The 27,376-nt window shown below is 34.0% G+C and overlaps 1 protein-coding gene across 5 annotated transcripts in view; it reads right to left on the minus strand.

Annotated features, from left to right (window-relative positions):
- HMGCLL1 (3-hydroxymethyl-3-methylglutaryl-CoA lyase like 1) overlaps positions 1-27,376 on the minus strand; it is a 149,636-nt gene that overhangs the window by 48,400 nt on the left and 73,860 nt on the right. For all 5 annotated transcript variants that reach the window (XR_001901853.3, XM_009205401.3, XM_017957959.2 and 2 more), the window contains 2 exons: positions 20,617-20,680; positions 16,819-17,007 (listed from right to left, as the gene is read on the minus strand). Coding sequence is in view for 4 of the 5 variants with exons in the window: in XM_009205401.3 (XP_009203665.2) it covers positions 16,819-17,007; positions 20,617-20,680 (253 nt within the window). In the remaining variant the exon portion in view is untranslated. The remainder of the gene's footprint in view (positions 1-16,818; positions 17,008-20,616; positions 20,681-27,376) is intronic.

Below are 27,376 nucleotides of genomic sequence, written 5' to 3' on the forward strand. Positions count from 1 at the left end.
ATGAGTAGTCATGTAAGTACCTAAACATTTTTCATATATATATTTATGTTCTCTATAATATAGCAAAACACTCAAATCTTTAGTGAGGACTTCAGGTCAGTCTCCTTGTCTTATGTGGAGTCAAAGTTTGTACTTGCAGTGGACACCCTGTTGAGCTAATTACCAAACTAATTTTTATTTAGGCTGTTCTCACATAGAACTGTACTGATTGGATGAGAATTTCACATAATTTTTTTTCATGGTAAATAGATACATTAAAGATATTAAGGAAGAAATCTTTCTCTAGAAATGTACTCTTTACTATTATGTTTCTAGCTAAATTCAAAAATGGAAGGCTGGGTGCGGTGGCTCATGCCTGTAATCCCAGTACTTTGGGAGGCTGAGGTGGGTGGATTACTTGAGGTCAGGGGTTTGAGACCAGCCTGAACAACATGGTAAAACCCATCTCTACTAAACATACAAAAAATTAGCCAGGCATGGTGGCATGTGCCTGTAGTCCCAGCTACTCAGGAGGCTGAGGAGAATGGCTTGAACCTGGGAGGTGGAGGTTGCAGTGAGCTGAGATCGTGCCACTGCACTCTAGCCTGGGAGGCAGAGTGAGACTCCCTCTCAAAAAAAAAAAAAAAAAAAAAAGGAATACTATAGCTTTCAGCATCGTTGTGCCTCTGAATTGTTCTCTCTCTCTCTTTTTTTTTTTTTTTTTTTTGCCTACCATCTGCCAGTGAATTGAACTATGCACAGCTTTAAGTAGTTTTAATCTTAAACAAAGTCTAAGCGGAAAGAAATCTCTCATCACCTAGTTGACACTTGCATTTTACAGCTGAAAAGACTGAGTTTATGGAGATAGGGACCATCCTCACCAGGCTGGAGCTTCATACAAGGACTATTTACTATGCAACAGGGAAGTCCTGTGGCAGCCTTTCCACACCTGTCATGGGAACTTTAACTGTTGGGCAGTCTAAATCTAGTATCTGCTGAGAGCAGTTTTGCCAGTCCTGTTTTCTTAACCGCAACACTTTAGACACATATAAACTACACATTTTTCCTTATTTTATGCTTGTATTTTGGTGCTGCCTATTTTGTTTGCCTTATACTATGTGGTAGGATATATCCGAAACTATGGTATGTGGTTTATTTAAAATATGGAATCCTAATAAAATCTGGACAGTTTAATAAATTTCCTGAATCACTTTCATAGACAAATCAATTACTAATCACGTGTCCCTTTATCCTACCTTTTTCATTTATGTAATCACAAGTGATCTTCATTTAATCTTATTCTTTCTCTTTATATTTTCCTTTATATCAATTTTTCATCTTTTATATTAGCACAGTAGGTCAGAACAATGTAGACACTCACTTAGAGACATTTAATGATTTCCTTTTTAGAATGAAAAAAGAAAACTTGACTTCAGTATGTGAAAGCCTGAAGGTTTAAAGGATAAGCAGAAAGTTAATTGCAAATGTGTGTGCATGCTGATTGCTTTTATTCACTTTAGCTTACCACAGTTCAACAGGATTTGTTATGAAGTCCAATACCCACTAATCGAATCCAGAATTTCTCTGCTTACTAAAGAAGGCAGTCTTTCTAATTGGATCTTGGGTTACTAGGAAACTCAGAATTCTTTCTATGAATGTACCATTTCCCAACCCCATTACCAACATTTTTTTTCTTCAAAAATTTAAAACAGGTTCAAATGCTTGCAGAGGTTAAAGAAGTGAGAGAGTTTCCCCAATGCTTTCTTTTAGTAGTTTCACAGTTTGAGGTCTTAGATTTGTCTTTCTTGAGTAATACTCAAGAAAGTTATTTGCTACAGAGCAAAAGTGGACAAATTACATCAACTTAAAATAATGTAATTTTAAGGGATTTCATCTGCTTAAAAAGCTTCTGCATAGCAAAGAAAACAACAAAGAGACAACCCACAGAATGGGAGAAAATATTTGAAAACTATCCATTTGACAGGGATTAATAACCCAAATATATAGGAGCTCAAATAACTCTATAGGAAAAATCTAATAATCCAATAAAAATGGAAAAAAGATCTGAAAAGGTCTTCTCAAAAGAAGACATATAAACGGCAAACAAGCATATGAAAAGGTTTTCAACATCACTGATCATCAGACAAATGGAAATTAAACCTATAATGAGATATTATCTCATACCAGTTAAAATAGCTTTAACTCAAGGTAATAACAAATGCTGCTGAGGACGTGGAGAAAAGAGAACTCTCATACACTGTTGGTTAGAATGTGTATTAGTACAACCACTACAGAGAGTGGTTTGGAGATTCCTCAAAGTAAAAATAGAGCTACCATATGATCCAGCAATCCCACTGCTATGTTTATATTCAAAATAAAGGAAATTAGTATATCTAACAGATATCTGTACTTCCATGTTTACTGCAACACTACTCACAATAGCCAAGATTTGGAAGCAACCTGTGTCTATCAATAGACAAATGGATAAAGATAATGTGGTATATAGACACAAGGAGTACTATTCAGCCATAACAAGAACGAGATCCTGTTATTTGCAACAACATGGGTGGAACTGGAGGTCATTATGTTAAGTGAAATAAGCCAGGCACAGAAAGACAAACTTCACTTAGTTGCACTTACTTGTGGGAGCTAAAAATTAAAACAATTGAGCTCATAGAGATAGTAGAACAATGATTACCAAAGGCTAGCAAGGGTAATGTTAAAAGGAGTGGGAATGGTTAATGGGTATACAAATATAGAGAGAATGAATAAGATCTAGTATTTGATAACACAACAAATGACTACAGTCAATAATAATTCATTGCAGGCTGGGCACAGTGGCTCACGCCTAGAATCTCAACAGTTTGGAGGGCTAAGGGGGGTGGATTGCTTGAGTCCAGAAATTCAAGATTAGCCTGGATAACTTGTGAAACCCTGTCTCTACAAAAATATAAAAACTATCTAGGTATGGTGGTCATGCCTGTAGTCTCAGCTCCTTGGAAGGCTGAGGTGGGAGGATGGCTTGAGCCAGGAAGGTTGAGGCTACAGTGAGCTATCCAGCCTGGGTAACAAAGTGAGACCCTGTCTTGAAAAATTTATTGTACATTTAAAAATAACTAAAAGAGTAGAACTGGAATGTTTGCAACACAAAGAAACGATAAATGCTTGAGGTGATAGATACCCCATTTATCCTTATATAATTATGTATTGTATGCCTGAATCAAAATATCTCATGTATCCCATAAATATATATAACTACTATGTACCCCCCCAAAATGAAAAATAAGTAAGTGGGATACAAGAGACAATTGAGATCTACACTCTTAGAGTAGGCTCAGTCTGTGTAAGCTAGTGAAGGCATGCCCTATTTCAAGGGGCTACTTGCAACTTAGTTCCAATCTGTTTTTTGTTGTTGTTGTTGTTGTTGTTGTTTTTTGCCATGCAATAACATAAACTCGTTTTGTAGACAATTTAAAATTAAAATTCACAATAAAACAATTTCAATATGAATTTTGACAATTTTGGAAAATAATCTTATCTATATCTATATATCTATCTACCTACCTACTTACCTACCTACCTACCTATCTTTGTGCACCAAGACCAAAGGGTAAAGCAGTATTAATATTTGCCATAAGATATTTATTTACTAGTGTTCTTTTTCAATTGAACATTTCAAGTTAAATGCTCAAGAGAGGCTTCTCCTTCATCCGCCCCTCTCTTACTATTTCTTCTATTTTTTATCCAGTGAACATAAGAATTTCCTCAAAAAAATAGTGCTTTTATTTCCACTTCTTCATGAAGTAGTCACATCTTCCCACCTATAAGAACTCACTCACCTGGAATTTGAGACAGAAATACACTTCTAATACTCTGATTCTACAATAAGACACCATGATTTTAAGTAAGCAAACAAACACTATTACCAGTTTGGCAAACATTAATATTTGTAAATCACAATTATTTTGAATTAACATGGTTTTAGGTATATCCTTAATCCTTAGGGAGTTCTGTGTCTTTAAAAAAGAATACAAATGGGGCAATAATGAATCAGGGTAAAATTTAAGAAGTTGCCTTCACCTCTTTATTGAAGTTACATCTTAGCAAATAAAAATAGTCTTCCTTCTTTTTAATATTTCATATTTTTAGTGGATTCAGCTGTGGATATTCTTTTAAAATTACACTGTTGGCCCCCTTACAGTTGAAGTGGGTATTAACACTTATAACTCTAAGGTCTGTTATCTATAAAGCCTTGTATATTTTCAAAGGAAAGTGTTCCAAAATGTCTATTTAGAAAAATAAATAACATTTTCTTTCCTTTCAGAATAGAAACAGTATTCTTTTAATTTGGACCTTCAACTGAAAGCCATGGGTTTTGGTTACTGAAGCAAATGTTTCCTTTAAGAATGTTTACTGAACTGAAAACATTTTACTGAGAAATGTGAGCTTTATTTAGTTATCTATAGTTACTGTGAGATCAAAGTAAAATGAATCTAATTCTCAAAGCATCCTCTTCAAACCTCAACTTTTTTTTACCTCAGGAAATTGATGTCATGAAAATATTTTCCATATCCCACAAGGAAAGATTCCCCCTAAGAAATTTCTCAAGGTATTCATATGCTAAATATAAATAAATTTAAACTTTTATATACAAATATAAGAATGTTACAAAAAATTTGAATGAAGGGAAGAGTGACTGATAGAACTCAAGGAAGATACAGTTCAAATCAGGAAGATAAACAAAACACATATTACAATGATCCCAATCAGAAGAAATCTATGGAATCATGGGCCTCCTATAGGAAAATAACCAAAGATTTCGTTTTTATACAAATAATAACCTGAATAAATTGAAAAAATATACCAGTTTCTTAGATGGGATGACTGAATATTATCATTAAATCAATTCTTTGTAAATTATGTATTTAATATAATGGATTTTTGGGGGATGTGGTTTTGAACAAATTTAGTTTAAATTCAATTAGATGAAATATATATATAAATGATCAAGACGGATTTTATTTTATTTTTTCAGATGGAGTCTCACTCAGTCATCAGGCTGGAGTGCAGTGGCATGATCACTGCAACCTCCGCCTCCTAGGTTCAAGTGATTCTCCTGCCTCAGCCTCTCGAGTAGCTGGGACTATAGGTGCCCACCACCATGCCTGGCTAATTTTTGTATTTTTAGTAGAGACGGGGTTTCACCATGTTGGCCAGGATGGTCCTGATCTCTTGACCTCATGATCCGCCCACCTTGGCCTCCCAAAGTGCTGGGGTTACAGGCATGAGCCACCATGCCCAACCAAGAAGGATTTTATTAAAGGACTAAGGCATCATGTTATGTCAGATTTAAAAGGTAATACAGAGACACATTCATTAAAAGTGTGGCATTTGCACGAAATAAATAGACTAAAGAGATGGAAAGAGACAAGATGAGTTGGGTTGAAATCTTGGTTCTACTGTCTTTCAAGTAGGAAACATTGGACAACTTCCCTAACCTTGCTAAGCTACAGTTTTGTCATTTTTTTAAATAAAAAAGTTACAAAAATTATTTCATGGGATTATCATGAGGACAAAATAGAATAACTCAGGTAAGACATTTTAAAAATTATTAATATCAGCTATTATTATCGCAGAATAGAAATTCCAGAGAGAGACCCAATTTAAACACAGTATGTGTCATGGATGAACATTCTGTATTAGTGGGGAAACAATGGGTTAGGTAATAAATGGATAAAAAATGTGTTTATATAGAAAATAGATTCTTATCTTGCACCTTGAATAAAAATAAAGTCCAGTTGGGTTAAATATTTTATTGTAAGAAATGAAGCCAAAGAAAAGATAGGTAGTCATGTATGTCTTCTTGGAGTATGAAAGTTCTTTCTAAGCGTAACTCCAAAAGCAGAAGCCATAAAGGGATGATAATGTGGACAATCCTTGGTCCTCATCATACGTGACCCATTTATAGCATCTAACAACTCTTTCTTCTTGAAACCCTTTTTTTTAGACTCCAGGGCTCAAGACTGTCAATTTTCTCTTACTTCATAAATCAGTATTTCTCAGTCTCCTCAAACTACTCTGATCTCTTAAGGATGTAATGTCTCGGTGCCCCATTTATCATCTTGTACAGTTTACTGGATTTAAATATGATCTAAATGCCGCTTATTATATCCTCAGTGAAGACTTCATATCCCCTCCCAATTCTTTTATATGCAACTGTCTACTCAAAAGCTCCATTTAGATGTGTAGCAGATTCCGCAAATATAACATGCCCCAAACTGAAATTCTAATCTTCGCCCGCAAATATTGTCCACTCATAGCCTTTTCCATTTTGGTTGATGGCAATTTCATCCTTCCAGTTGCTCAGGTGAACACTTGAATGTATTTGCAATCATTTTCTTTCCCTTTTAGAAACTCTACATCTAATTCATCATGAAATCCATTCAAATTTAAAAATATACTTAGAAAATGCTCACCACCTCTATAGTTACCACATTTAAGCAAACCATCATTATTCGTTTCCTGGATTATTGGAATTGCATTCTTTCTAACTTGTCTCCTAATTCTTATTTTACTCCCTCCTTACAGTCTAGTCTCAAAAGAGCAGTCACAAGATCCCTTTTGAAATGCAAGCTAGGACTGCTCAAAACCCTGAATTTTTTTTTTTTTTCCATTTCACTCAAAGAAAAAGCCTAAGGATTTACAACAGCCTACAAGGATCCTCTCTTACTCTCTTCCCTACTCACTTATCTCCAGCCATACTGGCCACATGGTGTTTGTTGAACACACGTTAGAATCTTGACTAACTATTCCCTCAGACTGAAATGTTCTGTTCCCAGTTGTGAAATGGAGTAATACCCTCATCTTCTCCAGTTCTTTGCTTACATCTGTTCTTAAAATTGCCTTCTCGACCATTTAGTTAATACTGAAACCTGTCCCCTTTCACCACCCCTCCAAATTTCCCATCTTCTGTGTCTTACTGCACTTTCTCTTTATTTTTGGCATAGCTTTTATCACCAATGAATATGCTCTAAACTGTACTTCTATATTAGGTGTATGTGTGTATTGGGTGGGGGGTGTTTTTTAATCATTCATACTCCCCTGCCAGAATGTGAGCTACTTGAAGACATGACAATGCTTTTCATCACGGCTATGTGCCTAGAACAGTATCTGATAGTAGTATGCATTCAAGATGTGTTTCTTAATAAATTAATAAATATAAATATAAAACACATATGCATTAAAACACAAAAGCAAGTTTTGAAAAATAATCCTACCATATATACATACATATGTTAGACAGATACCTTAATATTTAAGAAATAATATATAAATAGCTCTTAAAATTTGTGAGAAAAAACATTTCAATACAGAGTAGACAAAGAAAAACAATTAATTTAAAAATACAAATAATCATTAAACATATGAAAGAACTGTTCGGCCCCACAAAACAAATGCAAATAGAAATTAAAGTGGCATATCAGATGCAAATCAAGTTGGCATACATTTTACATTATAATATCATCTCTAAGTGAGGTTTGCTGAATTTGGCAATATTATATAAACCTAGTGAGTGTATAGGCTGGAAATAGCCTTTCTAAAAACCCTTGACTTACATAATATATCAAAAAACCTCTAATGATCCTACATATTCCCTGAAAATACATTCTAAGTAAGATGACTAAAATATTAGAAATAAGAATGTTCATTAAAATTATATTAAAATAACTGCTCCCAATCAAAAGTAGGATCAGTTAAATTAACATACACATTTAACATACACCCATGTAAGGGTAGGCTATGTTGGTTTTAAAAATCATGTCTGGAAAGGTTTCAATAACAAGAATGCTAATCATAGTATATTAAATAAACATGCACCTCATGATTCCTATAACCTGTATGCACACACATGCACAATATGTATGTGTGTGTATAGACATATAGTCTATGAATATATATGTAATACTTATATATTAATACTAATTTTACTAATTTAGCGTGTTTCCTCTGTGGTAGAATTACAAGTAACTATTTTTTGTGATTTTCCATATTTTCTAAATATTTAAAAAGTATTTTCCAATAATTATTGGAAAACAAGCCAATAAACTCCACTACAACTGCTTTGGTCAACAATAAAGTAGTAGATGTAAAATGTAGGTTTCATAGTACACACTATTTTATCTGGCAGGCAGGCCTTCCAGAAGTCTACTTGCCCAAGAGGCTGAGATACGTCTAAAAATTATTCCCACAATATTTTGGAGGGCAGCTCTGCAGCATGTTTGTGGCCCTGTGGAAGGTGAACTCATAAAATATGGATTATTATCATTAGCAAACAGGTCTTTGCATCTGTTTTCATAAAACTGGCAACGCCTTGGAAAGGTCAATATTTTAATGACATCCACCTATTTTCCAAACTTGCATCCTTAGAGTCATCACTCCTTCTCCCAAACCTTTATCTTTTATCACCCTCATCTTCCATGCACTCACAAGCAATTCTTACTCTCACTGCTTCTGCATGGGAATAACCTCTCTCATATGATTCCTCCACCTTATCTCCCCCCATGTCAGTTTGGGCTGCTATAACAAAGTACCATAAGCGGGGTGGTTTGTAAATAACAGAGATTTATTTTTCACAGTTCTAGAAGCTGGGAAGTCCAAGATGAAAGTGCTGGCAGACTCGGTATCTAGTGAGGGCTGTTTTTAGCTTTGTAGATGGTGCCTGGCACCTGCTTTCCTCCTACCATGTCTTCACATGGCAGAAGTGGCACATAAATTCCCTTGGGCCTCTTTTATGAGGGAACTAATTCTATTCATGAGGGGAGTCCTAATCATCTCCCAGAGGCCTCACCTCTTAATACCATCACACTGGTTGATTTAGGTTTCAACATAAACATTTTGGAAACACAAAGATTCAGACCATAGCACCCCTCACCATTTTTCACCAGGAGCAACACTATTGCAATAGTGTTCTCTTTAGTCTCTAGGTGTCTGGTCTTCAGACCTTTTCTTATAATTTGTGTGCCTTTTATTTATTTTTATTGCTTAATTGCCCCGGTCAATCTAGAAAAAGTTTGTCAGTTTTGTTGATTTTTTTGTTTGTTTGTTTTTATATATACTTTAAGTTCTGGAGTACATGTGCAGAATGTGCAGTTTTGTTACATAGGTATACACGTGCCATGGTGGTTTGCTGCACCTATCAACCCATCACCTACGTTAGGTATTTCTCCTAATGTTATCCCTCCCCTAACCCCCTACCCCTTGACAGGCCCCGGTGTGTGATGTTCCCCTCCCTGTGTCCATGTGTTCTCATTGTTCACCTCCGACTTATGAATGAGTACATGCGGTGTTTGGTTTTCTGATCTTGTGATACTTTGCTGAGAATGATGGTTTCCAGCTTTATCCATGTCCCTGCAAAAGACACGAACTCATGCTTTTTTTTATGGCTGCAGAGTATTCCATAGTGTATATGTGCCACATTTTCTTAATCCAGTCTATCATTGATCTTTACAGTACCCAGAATCATAACAGTCCATCTTCTAAATAAAATTTAGATTAAGTTCTCTAACACAAAGCATTAATCAAATGATTCCTGATTAAAAACTTCCAGTGGCTGTCTACTGTCTTCAGTATAAAAATTTAAAAAAATAATACAAAAGACAAAAACAAGAAATACCTCGTCCCAGGTTTGCTTCCACGCATCTCCCCTGGGTTATTATGACACTTTAAGTTTGTCTCTGCTCCTACTGGAAACTCTCCAAGGTCAGTAACCTGAGCTTACTCTTGTATGTATCCTTCCTAATACTAGACCACTTTGCTCTTTGAATTAGATATATGCATATATACACACACACAAACAAACATACACTCGTATATAAGGTAAACAAACTGTTAAGCAGAATAGAAAATTTTTCAATACAGTGGATGAAAATAAAATGTATAACATAATTTTGGGCTAGGAGGACAGAGGGTACTATGATTTTTACATTTCTTGGGAAATCTGTTAAAAGTTCCATTAGAAAAAGACACAATTTTTATAAAACAGTATTACTTAACCTGAAAAGTCTTTAGTAGAAGTATGTAGTCATGCATGATTCTTATAGTTAATCATATTTACACATTTTTTTAAAGGTAAGTCAGTACAACAAATTTAGAATGTGGATAAATACAACTTGACTTCTTGACTATGCAATTTGACATGATTTTCACATTTTATTTGATAGATTAAAAAATTATTGAGGAAAAGGATGGTGCTTCATCATGCTTTTTTTAAGTTAACCAGTTTGCCTCATAGCAGAAAGGCTGTCACACAGAAGATAACCAATAAACATTTTTTTGGTTAAATTAGTATTTTTAAATAATTCATAAAATAATTATAAATGGTCATAATTGATGGAAATAATTTATATTGTATATTATGCTCTCTATTGAAGAGAGATTTATAAGTAAATGGAAAAAAAACTTTGTCGCTTCTAGAAGAGGGTTCCAACTGTTTGACTTAAAATTATTAAATTCTCCACATCCTACATTCCATTGGCTTTCATTATTTAACCTAACATTCACTGATACTATTAAATTAGTCTAGTATTCTAAACTGAGAAGTAATTTTATAAGAATGAGCCACTGTGATCTAACAATATATATTACTTCTATTTAGTCTAAACCCAGAGTTAGAAACATTTTGGCAATATATGAGAAAGTTGTTCAACTAATAAAGCTAAGAGATTCCTGAATTTGAGCTGTTGGAGTTATAAGTGCTTCTAATTCTGTGTGTTGGGGGTGGTGTGTCTAAGGGCTGGGCATATAACCATTAACTGGTTATATTACATTAAGCTAAAAAAACAGTCATGTGATAATAGTTTATGTTCAACACAACACTGGCCAATTCAAACCAATGTTCCAAAGGAAAAGTCTGTGTTACATTATATTCAGGGGCATGAATGTATGTGCATAAAATTTCCTTGTAAATATGAACTTTCAAGTGAGAAAAATTTGAAAATAAAGAAACGTGAAAAGAAATTTAAGAAGCTTAATGTGTTTTATGCAAACATCATGGCATAACAACAAAACTTCCAAATTAAGGTCATATGTGTTAAGAAATATGTGACAAGTATTTGGTTAAAAACAACATATTGAAAACAAAATTAATAAGATGAGACATTTACAGAATGGGTAAGAGGTGATCAAAAAGATAGTGAGTTTTGAAATTTCCATCTCTTATGCCAAGGGAAGAATCATATCATTTTCTGGACTCAATCCTTACTATACTATAAAAGCCAAATTTAAGCCCCCAAAAGAAGAAAGATTAGACTGAGAATAAACTAATAATAGTATTAATAGATAAGGCTTTCTTTTCTTGAAGGTGATAACACAAGAAAAAAATCATTTTAAAATTAAGAATGTTTATTTTTTTAAAGGTAAAAATTAACCAGAATGAGCTGTACTGATTTTAAACTTGCATTATTATGTCTGAAGAAAATAACAGCTGAAACCTAGGATTAATGTCATACTAGGTGCAATTAGTGATAAAAACAAAGAAACATCCATATCTTTAATTTTTGGAATTACTATAATCACACTAATTAATGAAAATTGCCAACAAAAGCAAACAAAGTATTTTGATTAACTATATTTGTTTTGAATCTAAGAAATTTTCATGAAAAGGGTATGAGCATATACTTTGATTTATCTTCTAGTGTAACAGAATTCTTTTGCATATGAGGAAATGCAATTATCCCAATATTGTATTCTGTAGATAGTGGAAAAGTCAGTGAAAAAATAGAAGTACTTGTTAGGAGGACACTGGAGAATTTTAAGAATATGAAGCAGAAAACCACAACACTTGGCCCCATGGAAAGTGAAAAGCTACCAGGCATATTCTCCATCCTGTAATCTCTCAGTTTCATGAGCCTCGACTTTACTTCTCTGTGTATATCTGAACTCCAGGACTCTGCCTATGACCTTTTCAGCCTCTGGATCCCCAAAAAGATGTTCTAACTGTCAGACATGTGTTAAAGAGTTTCTTTGGTCCAGTGAGCTGTGACTTGTGGGAATGGAGATCACAATGTATGTTATTCCCTATGCTTACCCTTTTATCCTTTACCCTTTACCCTTACCCAATTAATTTACCAACGTAAATTAATTTGCTGATGTTAAGTGTGGAAACAATGATTTACAAACAACAACAACAACAAACAAAAAATTGTTAAACTGTGATTAAAAAGAAAATCAACAAACAAAAAACCCTTCTACTGATGAACCCAGTGTTCATTCTTTTTTACTTTTCTGACTCAGGAAACACTTGACAATCAATTTTTCTACTACTTGTCCATTTGGTCAGCATGGATGAAGTGCTGTGGGAGTGGCAGGGTGGGTTTAGATGTGTTTACTTTCTTGGTGAGCTTCAAGTTTATGATCTAAGTATAGTCTGTTGCACGAAGATTAACCACTTTCATTTTTAGCTTATTAGAGTAGAATCAGAACTTTTATATGTGTTACTTTTAAATGTTGATTAACTGAATGTCAGTTTAAAATTTCCTGTAGCTCAGAAACAGCGTTTTCCAACTATCCATTATACCGGTGGATATCTAGAAATAGATGAAGATTATATTATCCCTAAAGACAAAAACTAATTGATCACCTATTGCCAAAAATCAGAGAGATGCTTATATTAATAAAAAGATGTTGGAGATGAACTAAAACTAATAAAAGTATTAGAAGGTTTACCCATTTTTTACCACTGATATAAACAATCCAACCACTTGTAAAAATACATATAAAGGCACTTTGTTCATCTTTGTTCATTCAGACTTCTGTGGCTTAGGAACCTTGGTTATACACACTTGAAAATCCAACAGTCCAACCATGTGTACTGTTATCAAGGCATCATTCTAGAAATTCTGTATCTCATCTCAGTTTTGCACAACTCAGGGAAGTAGACATCATATATCCATTCTTACAAATATAGAACTGAGAAACAAAGAGGTTTATCTGGCTAGTAATGGGAATTTTTAAAATTTCTTCTTGAGAAACTAAAAAACATTCTCTGAAGAAAGACTTGCTATTTGGTGGCTTTTAAACATGGTTTGTTAAGAGTCAATCTAAAAACTGAAAGCTTTTGATGTAAAAATTAGGTAAACAATTTGGTTTTTCTAAAAGAGAATAGTAAGCATATGAAAAACATTATGAGAAAAGGCATATTAAAATTTATTAAGTTTAAGAGAAAAAAGGGCACATAGGACTTCTTCAGAAGAAATCCAAATATTGCCTGTTCTTTGTCTTTGTGCTACCAATCAATGTGTAGCTGTTATTTCAGTATTGGATCTCATTTGTTTCCTCATTTCAGTGGAGAAAAATAGAGGCTGAGAAATTAATTAGATTAAACAGTTTGTTAACTGGCCTTTAACTTTACTTAGGTACTTGGCAGAAGGGTGAAGCTAAATTTTTACATTAAAAATTAAGAAAGTATATTGGGCCACATCCATTTCTTCCGTGACTAAAATTGCTGTACGTTTTGGCACCTCATTTTCTTGCTCTTTTGGTTTTGAGGGATTATAAATATCCCACACTGGAATCGACATGCTCAGAATAATTTCTCTATATTAAATAATATGATAATTATTCTTGAATTCCATACAACCATCTCTGGTCCCATAAATCATATATTTAAGTAATTTAAAAAAACAATAAAACCCAGGAACCCAAGAAAGATCCCTCAGATCCCTCTACTACACTATTAGTGTGTGCTTTCCAGACTGAGGGGGACGTTCCATTTATAACTTTCATTTGTTTCCTATCATTGTGGCCAAGTTTCCACTTATTACATGTCTGCTTGCCTTAATATTAACTTCCAGTCTGAAGCGCTGTAAACTGCTTCTCCACCCCTAAATTAAAGCAAATGATATCTAGTCCATATCCACCACCAATCTTACTAGAAGCCACTTCAAAGATTCCATTTTTAAAAAATGAAGTATGGCCTCTGCTTCCTAAAGCCAAGGTTAGCCCCATTCATAATGAAGTCAGATTTTCCCTGATTCTCCTTCTATTCAAACACTGACAGTTTCCTTCAATATATTTTCTTCTTCTCCTCTAAAGTTAAACCTGCTCATTGTGTTTTTATTGTTGTTGGAAGAGGGGTGAGAAGAGAGCACTGGCGAATACCTCACTCAGCGTCACTCAGGACCAGTCCACATGTGTGTTTGCAGTGACATTCCAGTACCACATGTGGCTGTCTTTCATAAACATAAACGTTTCAAAACATTTGAACACTGTCTCAGTTACATACAGTTTCAAGAAAGCAATTGTGTATGTATCTTTCTTATGATGTCAATGCGGTATCGAACTCTGTGCCCGCTGATGGCGGAATAGACAGAAAGCTCTACATCTCTGCTTTTTGACCATTTTCTCAATCACTCATTTATAGTAGCTTCTCTGGCCTTATATCAATGTTGCTTATTATGCAAGCCACTTTTACTCTCTTATCCATGTATTTACACTGTGGCTATAAATTAAGCTCTGGGGCAATGTAACACAGAGTATACTATTGCTTTCCAAGGCCCCTTCTCCCCTTCTGCCCCAGCGTCCCATGGACACAATAGAGCTTCTGCACATGGTAGGAAAACAGAAAACACAGATCCTCAGATCCTGACACTTAGACATTCTTTTATCACAGGAGCCACAGAGGGGTACAGTATCAATCTCTCCCCCGCACACACACATGCACGTGTGCACAAGACACACAGATCTCAAATAGTTTAGTGTAAGCTGAAGATCTGTTCCTTAAAAATATATATTCATATATAAATATATAATACATATATGCATATAATATATACATATATAATATATATTAATATATATTTTATAAGAATATTCTTCTGGCACCTGCAGTGCTACTAACCCATAGGCATTTGAAAATAACTCATCTGCTTAGGTCTTTCCAGTTCTGCAGGTATGTGAACTTGAACCCTAAACTCACATGAAGGTCTACAAAACATTGTGTAGTATAAAGAAATACGTCCTATTTCTCCTCTACTCATAGCCGAGGCCATGAGACTTGAATATGCTTGCTCTCTCCCTTTATGCGGTGGATCTTTTGCTGATTCACCCTTTGACTAGGGGTGTGGTCTTTTGGGGAGTTCTGCCCTTACATACATTCTCATTCATGTTCCTCATCTGCTTGGGTCCAAGATTGTTTCTTGTCCTCTGTATGGCTGTTATAAGACGGAAAAATGGACCAGAATTTCAGTCCAAATCTCTCAGAAAATAGAGACAATGCAGTTCAACTAATATAGCAAATTTCATAAATCTTAATTTATCTGAATACATTAGTCTTCTTTTAGTTACTAGGACATAATCCTCTCCTTCCCCAAGGACTTTTGCTCAAATGATATTTCATCAGCTTAAAACATTCTTTTCACACACGTACACACACACACAACACATACACACCATTTTAGGATTCATTCCTTCTCATTCTTTAGATATGATTTCAACAATTGCTTCTTCAGATAGGCCTTCCTTAACCATTCAAACTGCATTGGGGTATCAGCAATGTTTTCTTACTTGGACATTTTCAAGAGGCAGATATAGTTCAGAAGCAGAAGTTTGAGGTCCCATATCTTGTTCTATAGCCCTTTATCCTGAAGAGCTAAACTGTCATTCATTCTATAATAAGTACGCTACACAAATAAGTGATTACTCAAAGTATTAAAACATAGAAGATATATTCATACAGAGAAATGAGAGAGAGAGAGAGAGAGAGCCCTTCAGAAACACTTAATAACTTCCAGTTGCAGCTGAACACAGGATCCTGAAGTGCTGCCTAGTTTTCTATTGTTTCAGAAAGTAGAATACGTAGGGAAGGAAAATTGTAAAAATTCCTATGCCCCAAAGACCATGAAATAACATTTTCTCTTTTCTCTGATTCAATAGAACGTTCCTTTCTTGCTTCCAGACGATAAATAAGGATTTGTACACATATGTTACAAAGTCAAAATAAGCCCTTGTGGAACTTGATATCCCCATTGTTTTTTAACTTCTGCCAACCAATTGTATACTTTAGGATTGTGATATTAAGCTTTACATATTGGTTTTCAGCCTCCAACCAGAAAACTTTTATATAGTCTTATCTTTAGTTGTCAAAATCTTGGGTTCTGAGAATATCAAACAAATCACTTTTAGCGACATTTAAGAACCTGACATTAATTTTAAAATAATACTATTTTAATGCCACTTCTATCTATTCTTTCAAATGAATACATTTAAAATAACACAGAATGTAATAAGCAATTCGTAGTCTTCCCACTTTCCAGATCTTTTCACTTTATCATATAATGAAATATACTTGATTAAAAGACATAAGTTCTGTCTAAAGTAAGCTTGCCAACATCAGGAAAACATTTTAAGCAAAATATACGATATTTCAGCACCATATCTTCCCATCAGAGAGCATGAAATCACCAAAGCATTAGTTTCATGATTATGATAGTCTACTATTTTTATGTTTTGCACTGCTTAAACTGCCATCGTATTTCAGTCTATTAAATGTTACGGTTGACAGAATATGGGAAGAGAAGCAGACATAACTCTGCTAAGATTAATACTTTTCAAAAGAACAGATTACAGATTTTATCAAATCAAATAAATAAGAGATCTTCATTGCCCTAAAAAAATGTGAGATTTACAAATATTTCCCAAGTACCTGTCATGTGAAGACACTGGTTAAAATTATATTCATAATATTTTATAAAAATTGTAACAATACAACTCTCGGTATGTTTATATTACAGATAAAGATGAACACCCTATGCACACACATAACACACAAAGAATACAAAATACCTGAAGGGCCGTAAGGATATTTGCTAAGGCTTGTCCGTAGGTGTCATGACAGTGAACAGCAAGAGCACCCAGTGGGATTTCTTTCATCACACTTTCCAACATTCTTTTCATACTTCCTGGAGTTCCCACTCCAATTGTGTCTCCTAGAGAGATCTCATAACAACCCATGCTGTACAATCTCTTAGACACCTGTTGATAAAGGTGAAGTGCTAGTAAAATAATGGAAATGAAGAGACTCAAACCCTCCTGTGCCACAACTAACATCATCTAAAGGTAAAAAATTACAACTAAGACCAGTAATGTCCATGAAAAATATATAATGTATTTTCTGGTCCTTTTTTTTGCTTATTCTAAACATTATATAAGACTTTGATATTGCTGCAATTATCTTTTTCTTGTATTCAAGTTTGCCTTAGAGTCATATCTACCTTATCTTTTTATCCAGCTATTTGTTGCACTATGAAATTACAAGCTACAATGGCAATTATGGCAGGCATATGTTTCTCAGCACTATAATCAAACCAAAGCATTACAGATTTACTTTGGAAGTAGTATTTCTCAAGCTATTAATTTAGGGGTCAAAAGATATCTATATAGCTGACCCTTAAACTCCACAAGTTTGAACTCTGGATCCACTTGTAAATGAATTTTTTTTTAAATAACCATATTAAATTTTTTTCGGAGATTTTCAACGATTTGAAAAAACTTGCAGACAAATCCCATAGTATAGAAATGTCACAAAAAGAAAAAGGTATGTCATGAATATATAAAATATATATTAATACTAATCTATTTTTCTCATTTTCTATAAAATAATACAAATGTATTTTTAAAAGTTGAAATTTATCAAAACTCATACACACAGACTGTAGATACTGTCATTCTCATTTAAGAGAAATGTACATGTAATTCAATACTAAATCATAACTGCATAAAATTAATTGTGGTACATACTGTATTACTGTAATAATTTTGTAGCCACCTCCTAGTGCTCTTCCAGTGAGCTCAAAATCCTGGTGATGCTAATCATCTCTGTATGAACAGTTCATTCTCTCCAGTAAATTGCATATGATAGTACAATGTGATCTCTTGCAGTTCTAATGTGTTTTTCATTATGTTTAGTGCAATACCATAAACCTTAACACCACGAAACTCACAAGAAGTGCAACTAGTGATGCTGGAAGTGCTCCCAAGAAGCAGAAAAAAGTCATGACATAAGAGAAAGCTGAATTGCTGAATATGCACCATAGACTGAGGTCTCCAGCTACATTTGCCCACCGTTTCAAGATAGTGAAAATCAAAATATGTGTCAATTGGTGGGTTGCATTATATACATTATATTATATACATTAATATAATATATACATTACTATAAGGCTCCCACTCAACAGTAATCTATTAGTAGTTAAGTTTTGGGGAGCAAAAGTTATATCTAGATTTTTGACTGTGCGTGTGGAGTGTGGGGTCCCTAACCTCCAAATTGTTCAAGGATCAACTATATTAAGTTCAGCTCTCTAAGTAGCTTTGCAACTGATAGAGTAATTTAATATTTCTGGCCTAATTTTTCTGGCTCATAAATATATATACTTTGAGGCAAATTGCAAGATCGCTTCAAGCTGAATAATGTTACTTTCAAAGAGCAAGATGAATGCATAAAGGCAGCATGGTATTTTGACAAAGACATGGGTTTGGGAATCAGAGAAACCTGAATTTAAATCTCAGCTCCCACTCATCCTACTCATATGACACTGGGCGTAAGGTTAGTGTACTTAAGCCTCAATCCCTAATCTGTAGAATAAGACAACAAAACACCTTCTTTTAGCATATTTTCTAAGCCTTGGTTACTTGTTCTTAAAAAAAAAAAAAAAAAAAAGATAAAAACAATTTTAATAATGACGTGTTTGGTTGTAAAAGTGAAATGAGAATGTATAAAAGTCATTTGATACACAATCTGGCACATGATACTGATTCATTCATTCATTTCATATGTATTTCTTCAATGCCTATTTTATGGCAAGTGCGGTGCTAGGTCCCAGGATATAATGGGGAAATGAATACTGACATGGCTCATATTAATACAGATCCTTAAGTCAAGTGAGGATAGATCTTAGTCAACCCTACTGAGGAATAAATAAATACTCACAAAAATAAGAATTTTCAAACAAAGAAACGATTCTAACCTATGTGACAACTTGAAATAAAGTAAGCTTTATTATAAAGTGCTTACTAACTCCTTGAAGAGGGTGAGAAGGAAGGATCTGAGAACAATGTACTGGGAAGAATATCAAATGCAAATGTTAATGGCTGCCAGGCAGCTGACATATAAAATGCAAAGAACATTCCAGGTAGGGAAAAAGATAAATGCAAAGGACAGTGCAATGAGAAAGCAAAAACTGAGGAGGGAGACAATGAGGGGAAGGACCAAACTGTGAACAGAGTAATCATAGTTTGAAGTAGTAATTTCAGAGAGAAGAGAGTGAGTTAAGCACAAAATGTATTAGAATCACACCAAAGGCCCATTTAAGGTTGCTGGCCCTGAATTATTCCTGTTACATGACTCTGCAGTAGCACCTTAGGCATTCAGGTACAGAAACGGAGATCCTCACCCAAGGTGTGTGTGGTTCACTCCTATGTGGTGCATAGCAAAAGGAAGAAAGCAAGTCTGCTGGTAAGCAAAGGTGGATCAAGGTTTTGTGGGGCCAGCCTGAAGTCATACCCTTTGGAGGTATTCTTTAAAAAAAAAAAAAAAAATATATATATATATATATATACACACACACACACACAGACACACACACACACACACACACAATTGTGAATGCAAATTAATGTCAGAGCCTTGGAAGGGTCCCATGCAAGTGAAAATCTACAAAATATGAATGGTGTTATTTTATAGGATACGTGCCTCTGTGTGCAAGGATCTTGTGTAAATAATGATAAAAGGATAGCTTTCATTTGAAAAATCTGCAGTAGATGCCAAAAGTTCAAATGAAAGCACAAAAGAGGAATGGCTTTAGTTAGCTAAACTGAAAGTTTATCCTGCCTAAATTTGGATTTTCTTATAAGGCCATCTTCACTGCTTTGGTGCCAAATTTTTGACAAATTACTAAACTTGTCAAAATTAACCTTAAAAACAAGTCTACATTAATGTACTTTATATACAAATAAATGTCTGAGACAATCTAATATAATCTCAAAGACAGTGCATTTTGTACTCATTGGTATAAATAAATAATAAAGGACAGGAAGAAAATAAACTTCAGTAATCAGGGCCTTAATGACTATAATCTATTGTTTTAAAATTTTTCTGGAATAATAGCAACTTAATCACAGCAGTAAGACCTACAGGATCACAAAAGGATAAAAACACAAAAGTGGTGTATACTCTGATATAACGGGCCAAAGTATGCAAGAGAAAAATAGGAATGCTACCTAAGCAACCAAGGCAAAATTTAAGGGTTTCTCCACAAACTGCCCTGACATTCTGATGGAGATTGCAAAGGCCACTCACTAGGTTATAACCACAAAAAAACAAAATAGATACTTTCATCCCTTCCACCTTTGAGCACCCAAATTGTAGGACTCAACTGTCCCTTAATGTTGAAAAGTTATAGCCAATGTACAGGACTTCAGTGTTAAAATGAAACTATTAGTTAAGTGATGAAATATGTCTTCAGGGCTCATCTCTTAATCTATGACTTCATGCTATGCAGATTCAGTAAACAGTAAGAAACTCCACTTTTAAAAATAATATATATCATGTTACCATAAACCAAAAAAGCTGGAGATGTAGCTTACTTCTGTCACTTTTTGCGGTGTAATAATTCCTTCATATGGACAGCCCAGAGCACAAGACACATACCTAGATTAAAAATAGAGCCTTATAAATATGCATATGGTAAATAAGCCATTTCCATTTTATAACAAGAATTAGTCAAAACTGCATCAGGAAAATTTATTTTGCACTATTGCTTTATTATTATTTTATCCTTAGACCAAACCAAATAAAGTTTGAAGCATTTTCAATCAACTCACATTTTTATCTTTCTATAATAATTACAATTTGATACATGTATTCGATGACAGATGGGAATAATTAGTAAGTGATTATCTGGTAAAGTTATTCATACCATGGCAACATATTAACATTCAAAGCAGAAAATACTAGTGAAATATATGGTTTTATTTAAATAATTACATACACCCAACTGTTAAATATCCAGGTCTTTGGAAACATACAGGGAGACCACGTAGAAGACTAACTGAATTTTTCTTCTTACTCCCATCTGGATATTTTGGCCTCATTTAGATACAGTCATTAATCATCCAAAGGTCCTGGAACTGGGCATAGCCTCAGAGTTCATTTTTTCTCCCTCTCTCATGGGTTTACCTAAATCATTCCAAACAGAAGAGTGTCTAATGTGTTTAGAAGGCTCAGAATAAAGATATTCCATAAGCTTCTTTGGTAACTCATTCTAATACAAAAAGTCAAGCTTTTCCTGCAAAGACAAAGATCCATTTCAATCTTAAATAATTAAGCTTTAGGAAAAGCCTGCTTTAGCTATTTCCAGCTCAACATCAATACCATTTTATTAAACTTACTTCAGAGATGTTTACAATTCTTGTATTGAAATAATGCATAATGAGTATGATATCTAGGAATGAATGAAGCAAGCTACATAAAAGATAGAAGGATGGTGGGAAATGAGGCTGGAGATCGAATACAGGGGCTACAATATGAAAGTGTTTAGAAAGCAAAGCCTTTGAATGCCATTCCAAGTTGTCTGGACTTTGAGATCACTCAAAATTGTTTTGAGGCACTGAAAATTATTAGGTAAGGTAGTGGCAAGATCAGATTTCTTTCCCAGAAATATAACTCTGTGGGGGCAGTGGAAGCAGATGCCAGAGAAAAGGTAGAGGCAAAAACACAAGATAATATCCTATTTCCTTAATTCTAATATGCTATTGATTGGAAGATGCACTATGAAATTCCTAACAGTCTTTGGAGTAGAAAAATAAAATACATATTCAATGATTCAGTACATAGCCATTGATTCTAAGATGTAACCAAATTAGGTTACAGAAATTATGGAAGTGTTAAAATGTTAATTAAAATATGTTTTAGTATTAAGTAGTTTTATAAGCCATTCAAGCAGTTATGAGGGATAGGAAAGGATAAAAGGGGATAAATTCAAGTAAAATTTGAAAGTTATGCTGAACAGGAAGCTCATCCCTCTGCTATTTCAATCACTATAATCTAAGTTTATGCTTTAGATAATCTGTAAATTTAATCAAGATGTGTGAAAATAAAATGTTCTTAAATGAACATAACACTGGAGAAGGTGGCTAAGGATGGAAAAGGAGAAAAAGTTTTAATACAAATGTAATGATTACAATAACATGCTAATAAATAAATACATTGATTTTTGAATCCAAAGCATCTATATGTAAGTAAATGGAAAATCCAAGCTATTTATTTACATGTTCTCCTTCTAAATGTGAAAAACAAAATAAAACAAATGCAAAACAAAACAAACCTCTCCTGCATTTCCAAATTATTATTTGGCCACAGCTACCACTTTATTGACAGAACCTTAACTTTCTATGTGGGCATTTTTATTGATTCACACTTTCCCTCCAGGACATTTCCATGCCTCTGTCTCTGCGATCTTCACACTCTGTTGCATTTCATGTTCATATGCTCTTCCCTATCTTGTGAGGGAACGCTGCTTTGATCTAGTCACACATGGGACTACTTTCTCCAAAGCTAAAGCAATGGTTCTCAATTATGTTCCCTTAACTGTATACTTTAACATTCTAAAGCAGAGGTTGGTACACTAAGCCCCAGAGACCAAATTCAGCCTATCACTCTTTTACAAATAACATTGTATTAGAATACAGCCACGCCCATCTGTTTGCATACTTATCTATGGCTGCTTTTACACTACAGCAGAGTTGAGCAGTTGCAACAGAAATCATCTGACCCACAACACCTAAAATGTTATTATCTGGAACTTTACAGAAAAAGTTTGCCAACCCTTTCTAAAGAAGTCAAGCTACTTTTCCTGAGTGAGAAAAGGCCTCTACTATCATGAATATGAACTGAATTCTCTTCTTTGACAAGTGGCCAAGGCCAGCTTCTGGACTTCTGCTCTTCTCTAACAATCTATTACAGTGGTTCTCAACCTTGCCTGCACAGAATCACCTTGGTGCTTTAAAAAAGACAAACACTGATGCTTAGGATATGTTCCAAAACATTTAAACCAGAAACCGAGGGAATGAAATCCAACCACCAATATATTCTTTTATATAATTTTTAAAGTTCTATTATACTGCTAACATCAAAAATCATTCAACTATTAGCAATACTGCGTCACCTGGATTGCCATACTGATTCCTTTGTGTAAAAAGTTACATTACATGGATCTGACAGCATCTAACTAATCTCAGGAATTTCCTCACTACTATGCCATAATATTTTTGTTCAGCTTTGATTGCCTGGTGGCTAAGTTTTACCCAGACCCATTCCAAATAATTTCTACTTTTCTGAAGCTGCAAACTCCTATTGCTCCATTTATTTTTTTTCATCTTATCCCTTACTTCTGGTTCAATGTTTTTGACTTAACTGAATACTTTAGTAGTTCTTTCAGCAAGAGTCTGAATGGTAGATGTTGCAGACTGTTTCGTCAGCAAATGGTTTTATTTCATCTTCATTCTTGAACAATAGTTTGACTAGGTATAAAATTCTATGCTGACAGTTATCTTGGCACATTGAATATATTATTTTACTGTCTCTGGTCTCAGGTATTGCTGATAGGAATTTTACTGTCGAGCTAATTCTTTTATGGTAATCTATTTTTTTCTCTACTGTTTTTGGGATTATCTGTTTCTATCTTATCTGCATTTTACTATTAGCTATCTCAGGATTTGCTATACTTCTTCAATATTAACATTAGTGCTTTTCCTAATTTCTAGAAAATTCTCAAGGTACTACCTTTTCAAACGTATTTCTCATATCTATTTTCTCTGTTTACTCCATATGGAAATTCTACTAGGCATTGTCTACTAACCTCACTTTTACAATTTCTATTAATTTATTTTTCTGGGCTTCATTCTTACAATTTTCTCAAATCTTAATTGCAGGTTAAGCTGCACTTAATCTGCTGTTCCCTTTGGTTACATGTAATTTGCTGTTCAATTAATCCATTCGCTTTTGTATTTTAATGAATATATTTCCACTTATAGATAATGTTTCGTTTTGTCAAATACTAATTTTGTTTTCTGTAAAGATCTGTTCTTATGGTCTTCCTTTGCCTCTATGAACATTTCACATGGTTAATTTATAATCATTTTCAGGTTGTTCTGTTACCTTCTGTTCTGCTATAGTTTTTTTTTTTTTTTTTTTTTTTTCTGTTGTCTCCTGTGTTTGTTTTCCTTGTTTTAAGTTAGCTTGTTTTCTCATGTGCTTTATAGTTTTTATTGTGAGTGCCTTTTCATGGTAATTTTAGTTTCTGTAGGAATTCTATGAGCATCTTGAATTATTTAAATGATCCTATCAAAAGAATCTGATTGCTTTCTGCCCTTACGCTGTGGAATTTATCAATTCTTGAACAAATTTCTACCTTAATTTCTCAATTTGGGTTTCCACAATACTCATGTGTCACAAATCCACAACCCATAAAAATAGCTGGCATGAATCTCAATGACTGTGCATTGGCAAGGAGGTGCTGCCAGACTCCAAGACATAGTTCCAAATTCATACCTTAGCAGAACATCGAATTTTTCTCATGTAGATATTAAAATCCCATTACCACACTACTAGGTACTCTTTCTGGGATAGATACCCCCATATGCTTCTGTGGTATCAGCCTACATGATTACCACATTTTCATTGATGAAACCTGAGACTTTTTTTTTTCTGAGCTAGGTGATATGTTTTAAAAGTTATAAATTTTCTGTGTGTGTAATGAGAATGGAAAAGGGGGTCTATGGATTAGCTAAGTCCTCCATAGTCCCTCTCGCTCACCATTATGCCCATAACCCCAGGATCAACCCTAAAGTTCCTCATGTATATTACAAGCTTGATGCATTCACATAGCATATTTAGTTAAACATGTCTGAAGTGGTCATCGTCCTTATTTCTCTCACATAAACCTGTTTCCCCTGCATTTGCCATTAAAAAAAAATTACATAGTTATTCTCAGGGTCAGTCCTGCTAAGTCACTTGATGGTCACCTTTGTGAACTTATTCCATAACCAAGGGTTAGCTGATTCCTCCCCTCTAGCCTCTGCGGCATTTAGCCTCTGCCAGCAGCAGCTTGAGTGTACAGAACCATTCCCAAGAACCCTCTCCTAAGTGCTCTCCTTGTTTCTAGTCCCATGTCTCTCCATTTTGCTTCAATTTCTAATGTCAAAATTATATTCTTAGAGCATGGGTCCGATTACATATTTTTCTTTGAAAATCTTTAATGGCTTGCTATTTGTTACTGAATAAACTGGTGTTCAAGTTTAGCAATCTGTGAAACTCCAATCTAACCTTCTACCTTTCTCTTACTATACATCCACAAAAACTTTATTTCAATAAAAAGTAAACTTCTTTCTATTACCCAAACCTTTCCTGAGATTTCTCTTCACTGTGTCTTTGCTCTTTGTAGGTTCCCTGCCCAGACTGAAAAAGCCATTATTTTGATTATGTTTCCATATATTCATACATTTTTAATGACTTCATTGTACTGGTAACTTCTTTATGAAATTTCTCTAAATCACCCCAGAGATTAGAATTACTTTAAAATTAAATAGTATGTATCTTTATCTCTCTTAATGTACTTACTGGTTTCGGCAGTACAATAATTATTTTTGAACATATTGTATTTTCCCAGTCTGCTAAAAACTCTTTGAAGTTATGCTGAATTTTCATTTTCATAGCCCACATGGTATCACAAGACAGTACATTATTTAAAACAAATATAGCTGCCCCTCAGTGTTTGTGGGGGATTCTCCCTATATACTTTAAATCATCTCTAGATTACTTGTAATACCAATACAATGTAAATACTATGTAAGTAGTTGCTATATTGTATTTTTATTTTTATTTTAAATTTTTAAAAAAATATTTTGGATTCATAGTTATCCCTACATGTAGAACCCGTGGATATTGCGCGCCTACTATATTCAATTGCTATTTCTTGTATGAATTAATACACAAATATGTTAGTTAAAATGTCATTTTCACCTTCTGAATATTTGTCTAAGACATTCCTAATTTTTAAAGTAAAAAAATAGGTAAGGGTTATTTATGTTCTAAATCCTGTAGCCAGAAATAATAGCACATATCTGAGAGATCAGAACTTGAAATCCATTTTTTAAACATTATTCAGATGGCATAGTAATCATCAATCATATTGAAATTAATCTTGCTAAAATTAACAAAAAACACAGCATTACAATAAATCCTGTGGAAATGAATATGAATTGTTTTATTTGTATTTGTGCTTGTTGAGGTCATTTTTTAACAGTCTGTAAAAACATGATATAAAACAAGACTTGAAGTGTTTCAGTCTTTAATAACGTTACCTAGAAGAACTAAATCACGAAAAAGAATCTACAGTTAGGCCTTATCCCAGCCTACCTTCTCACAATTATCCCATGTTCCTCCAATCATCCTGGCAAAAATTGAAACAAAAAGTATAAATAAAAGCCATGTATAAATGTCACAAACATTTGGAGTGGAGTCAACTATTGCTTATCCTCAGAAAAGAACAATGCCAGGAGTGATGAAATTACATGTAATCTCAAATAAAGGGAATTAAGATATATAAACATAGGAGCTACTTTGCTACATTCATGTGGAATACACCATTCTATAAGCAACACAAAACAACATGCCATTATTATTAAGTGAATGAACAATACATTTTGAGAGCCTGTAATACATTTATCACTGTGGATAATATAAAAATTAAAGACTGTTTCATGGCATCAAGGAGTAATTCTGCTAAGATTCAATTTTTGCTTTAGAATACTTGGCCGATTTTATTTATCCTAAGCCTACTGTTAGAATACCATGTATTAAAAATATCTTCTTTATAAACTGTGATCTCTCTATAAATACATGCAAAGTTTAAACAAAATTTTCATGTCATACCTTACTTTACATATAGTTTTGTTCCTAAAACTGTATATGCCTGTGAGGTTAATTAATTTATCTGCTTAGTTCCTGATGAAACTAAGAAGTAAATTTGTATTCAAATTAGAATTCAAATTAGAATTTTAGGGTTTTCTTGGAAAGAAAATGGCATAACCTCCTTCAGCAGTTCATCCTTGGAAAAGTTGCTGTATAAAATATTTAAACATATGTGGGGCTAGACATTTGCTTACAATTTTGTAATCTCCACAATAAATCCATTTTACCAATGGAAAACCTGAACCTCAAGTAAATTAAATAGGTTGCAGAATACAAATAGAGTAAACTGCTGAACTAGGCTTTAAAACCAAACTGTCTGTCCAACTTGAAGGCTGGGTCTTTCTACTACATCAAATGAGCTGTTTGCAATGAGAA

This window comes from Papio anubis, chromosome 6 (assembly GCF_008728515.1).
Source record: "Papio anubis isolate 15944 chromosome 6, Panubis1.0, whole genome shotgun sequence".
Classification (NCBI taxonomy): Eukaryota; Metazoa; Chordata; class Mammalia; order Primates; family Cercopithecidae; genus Papio; species Papio anubis.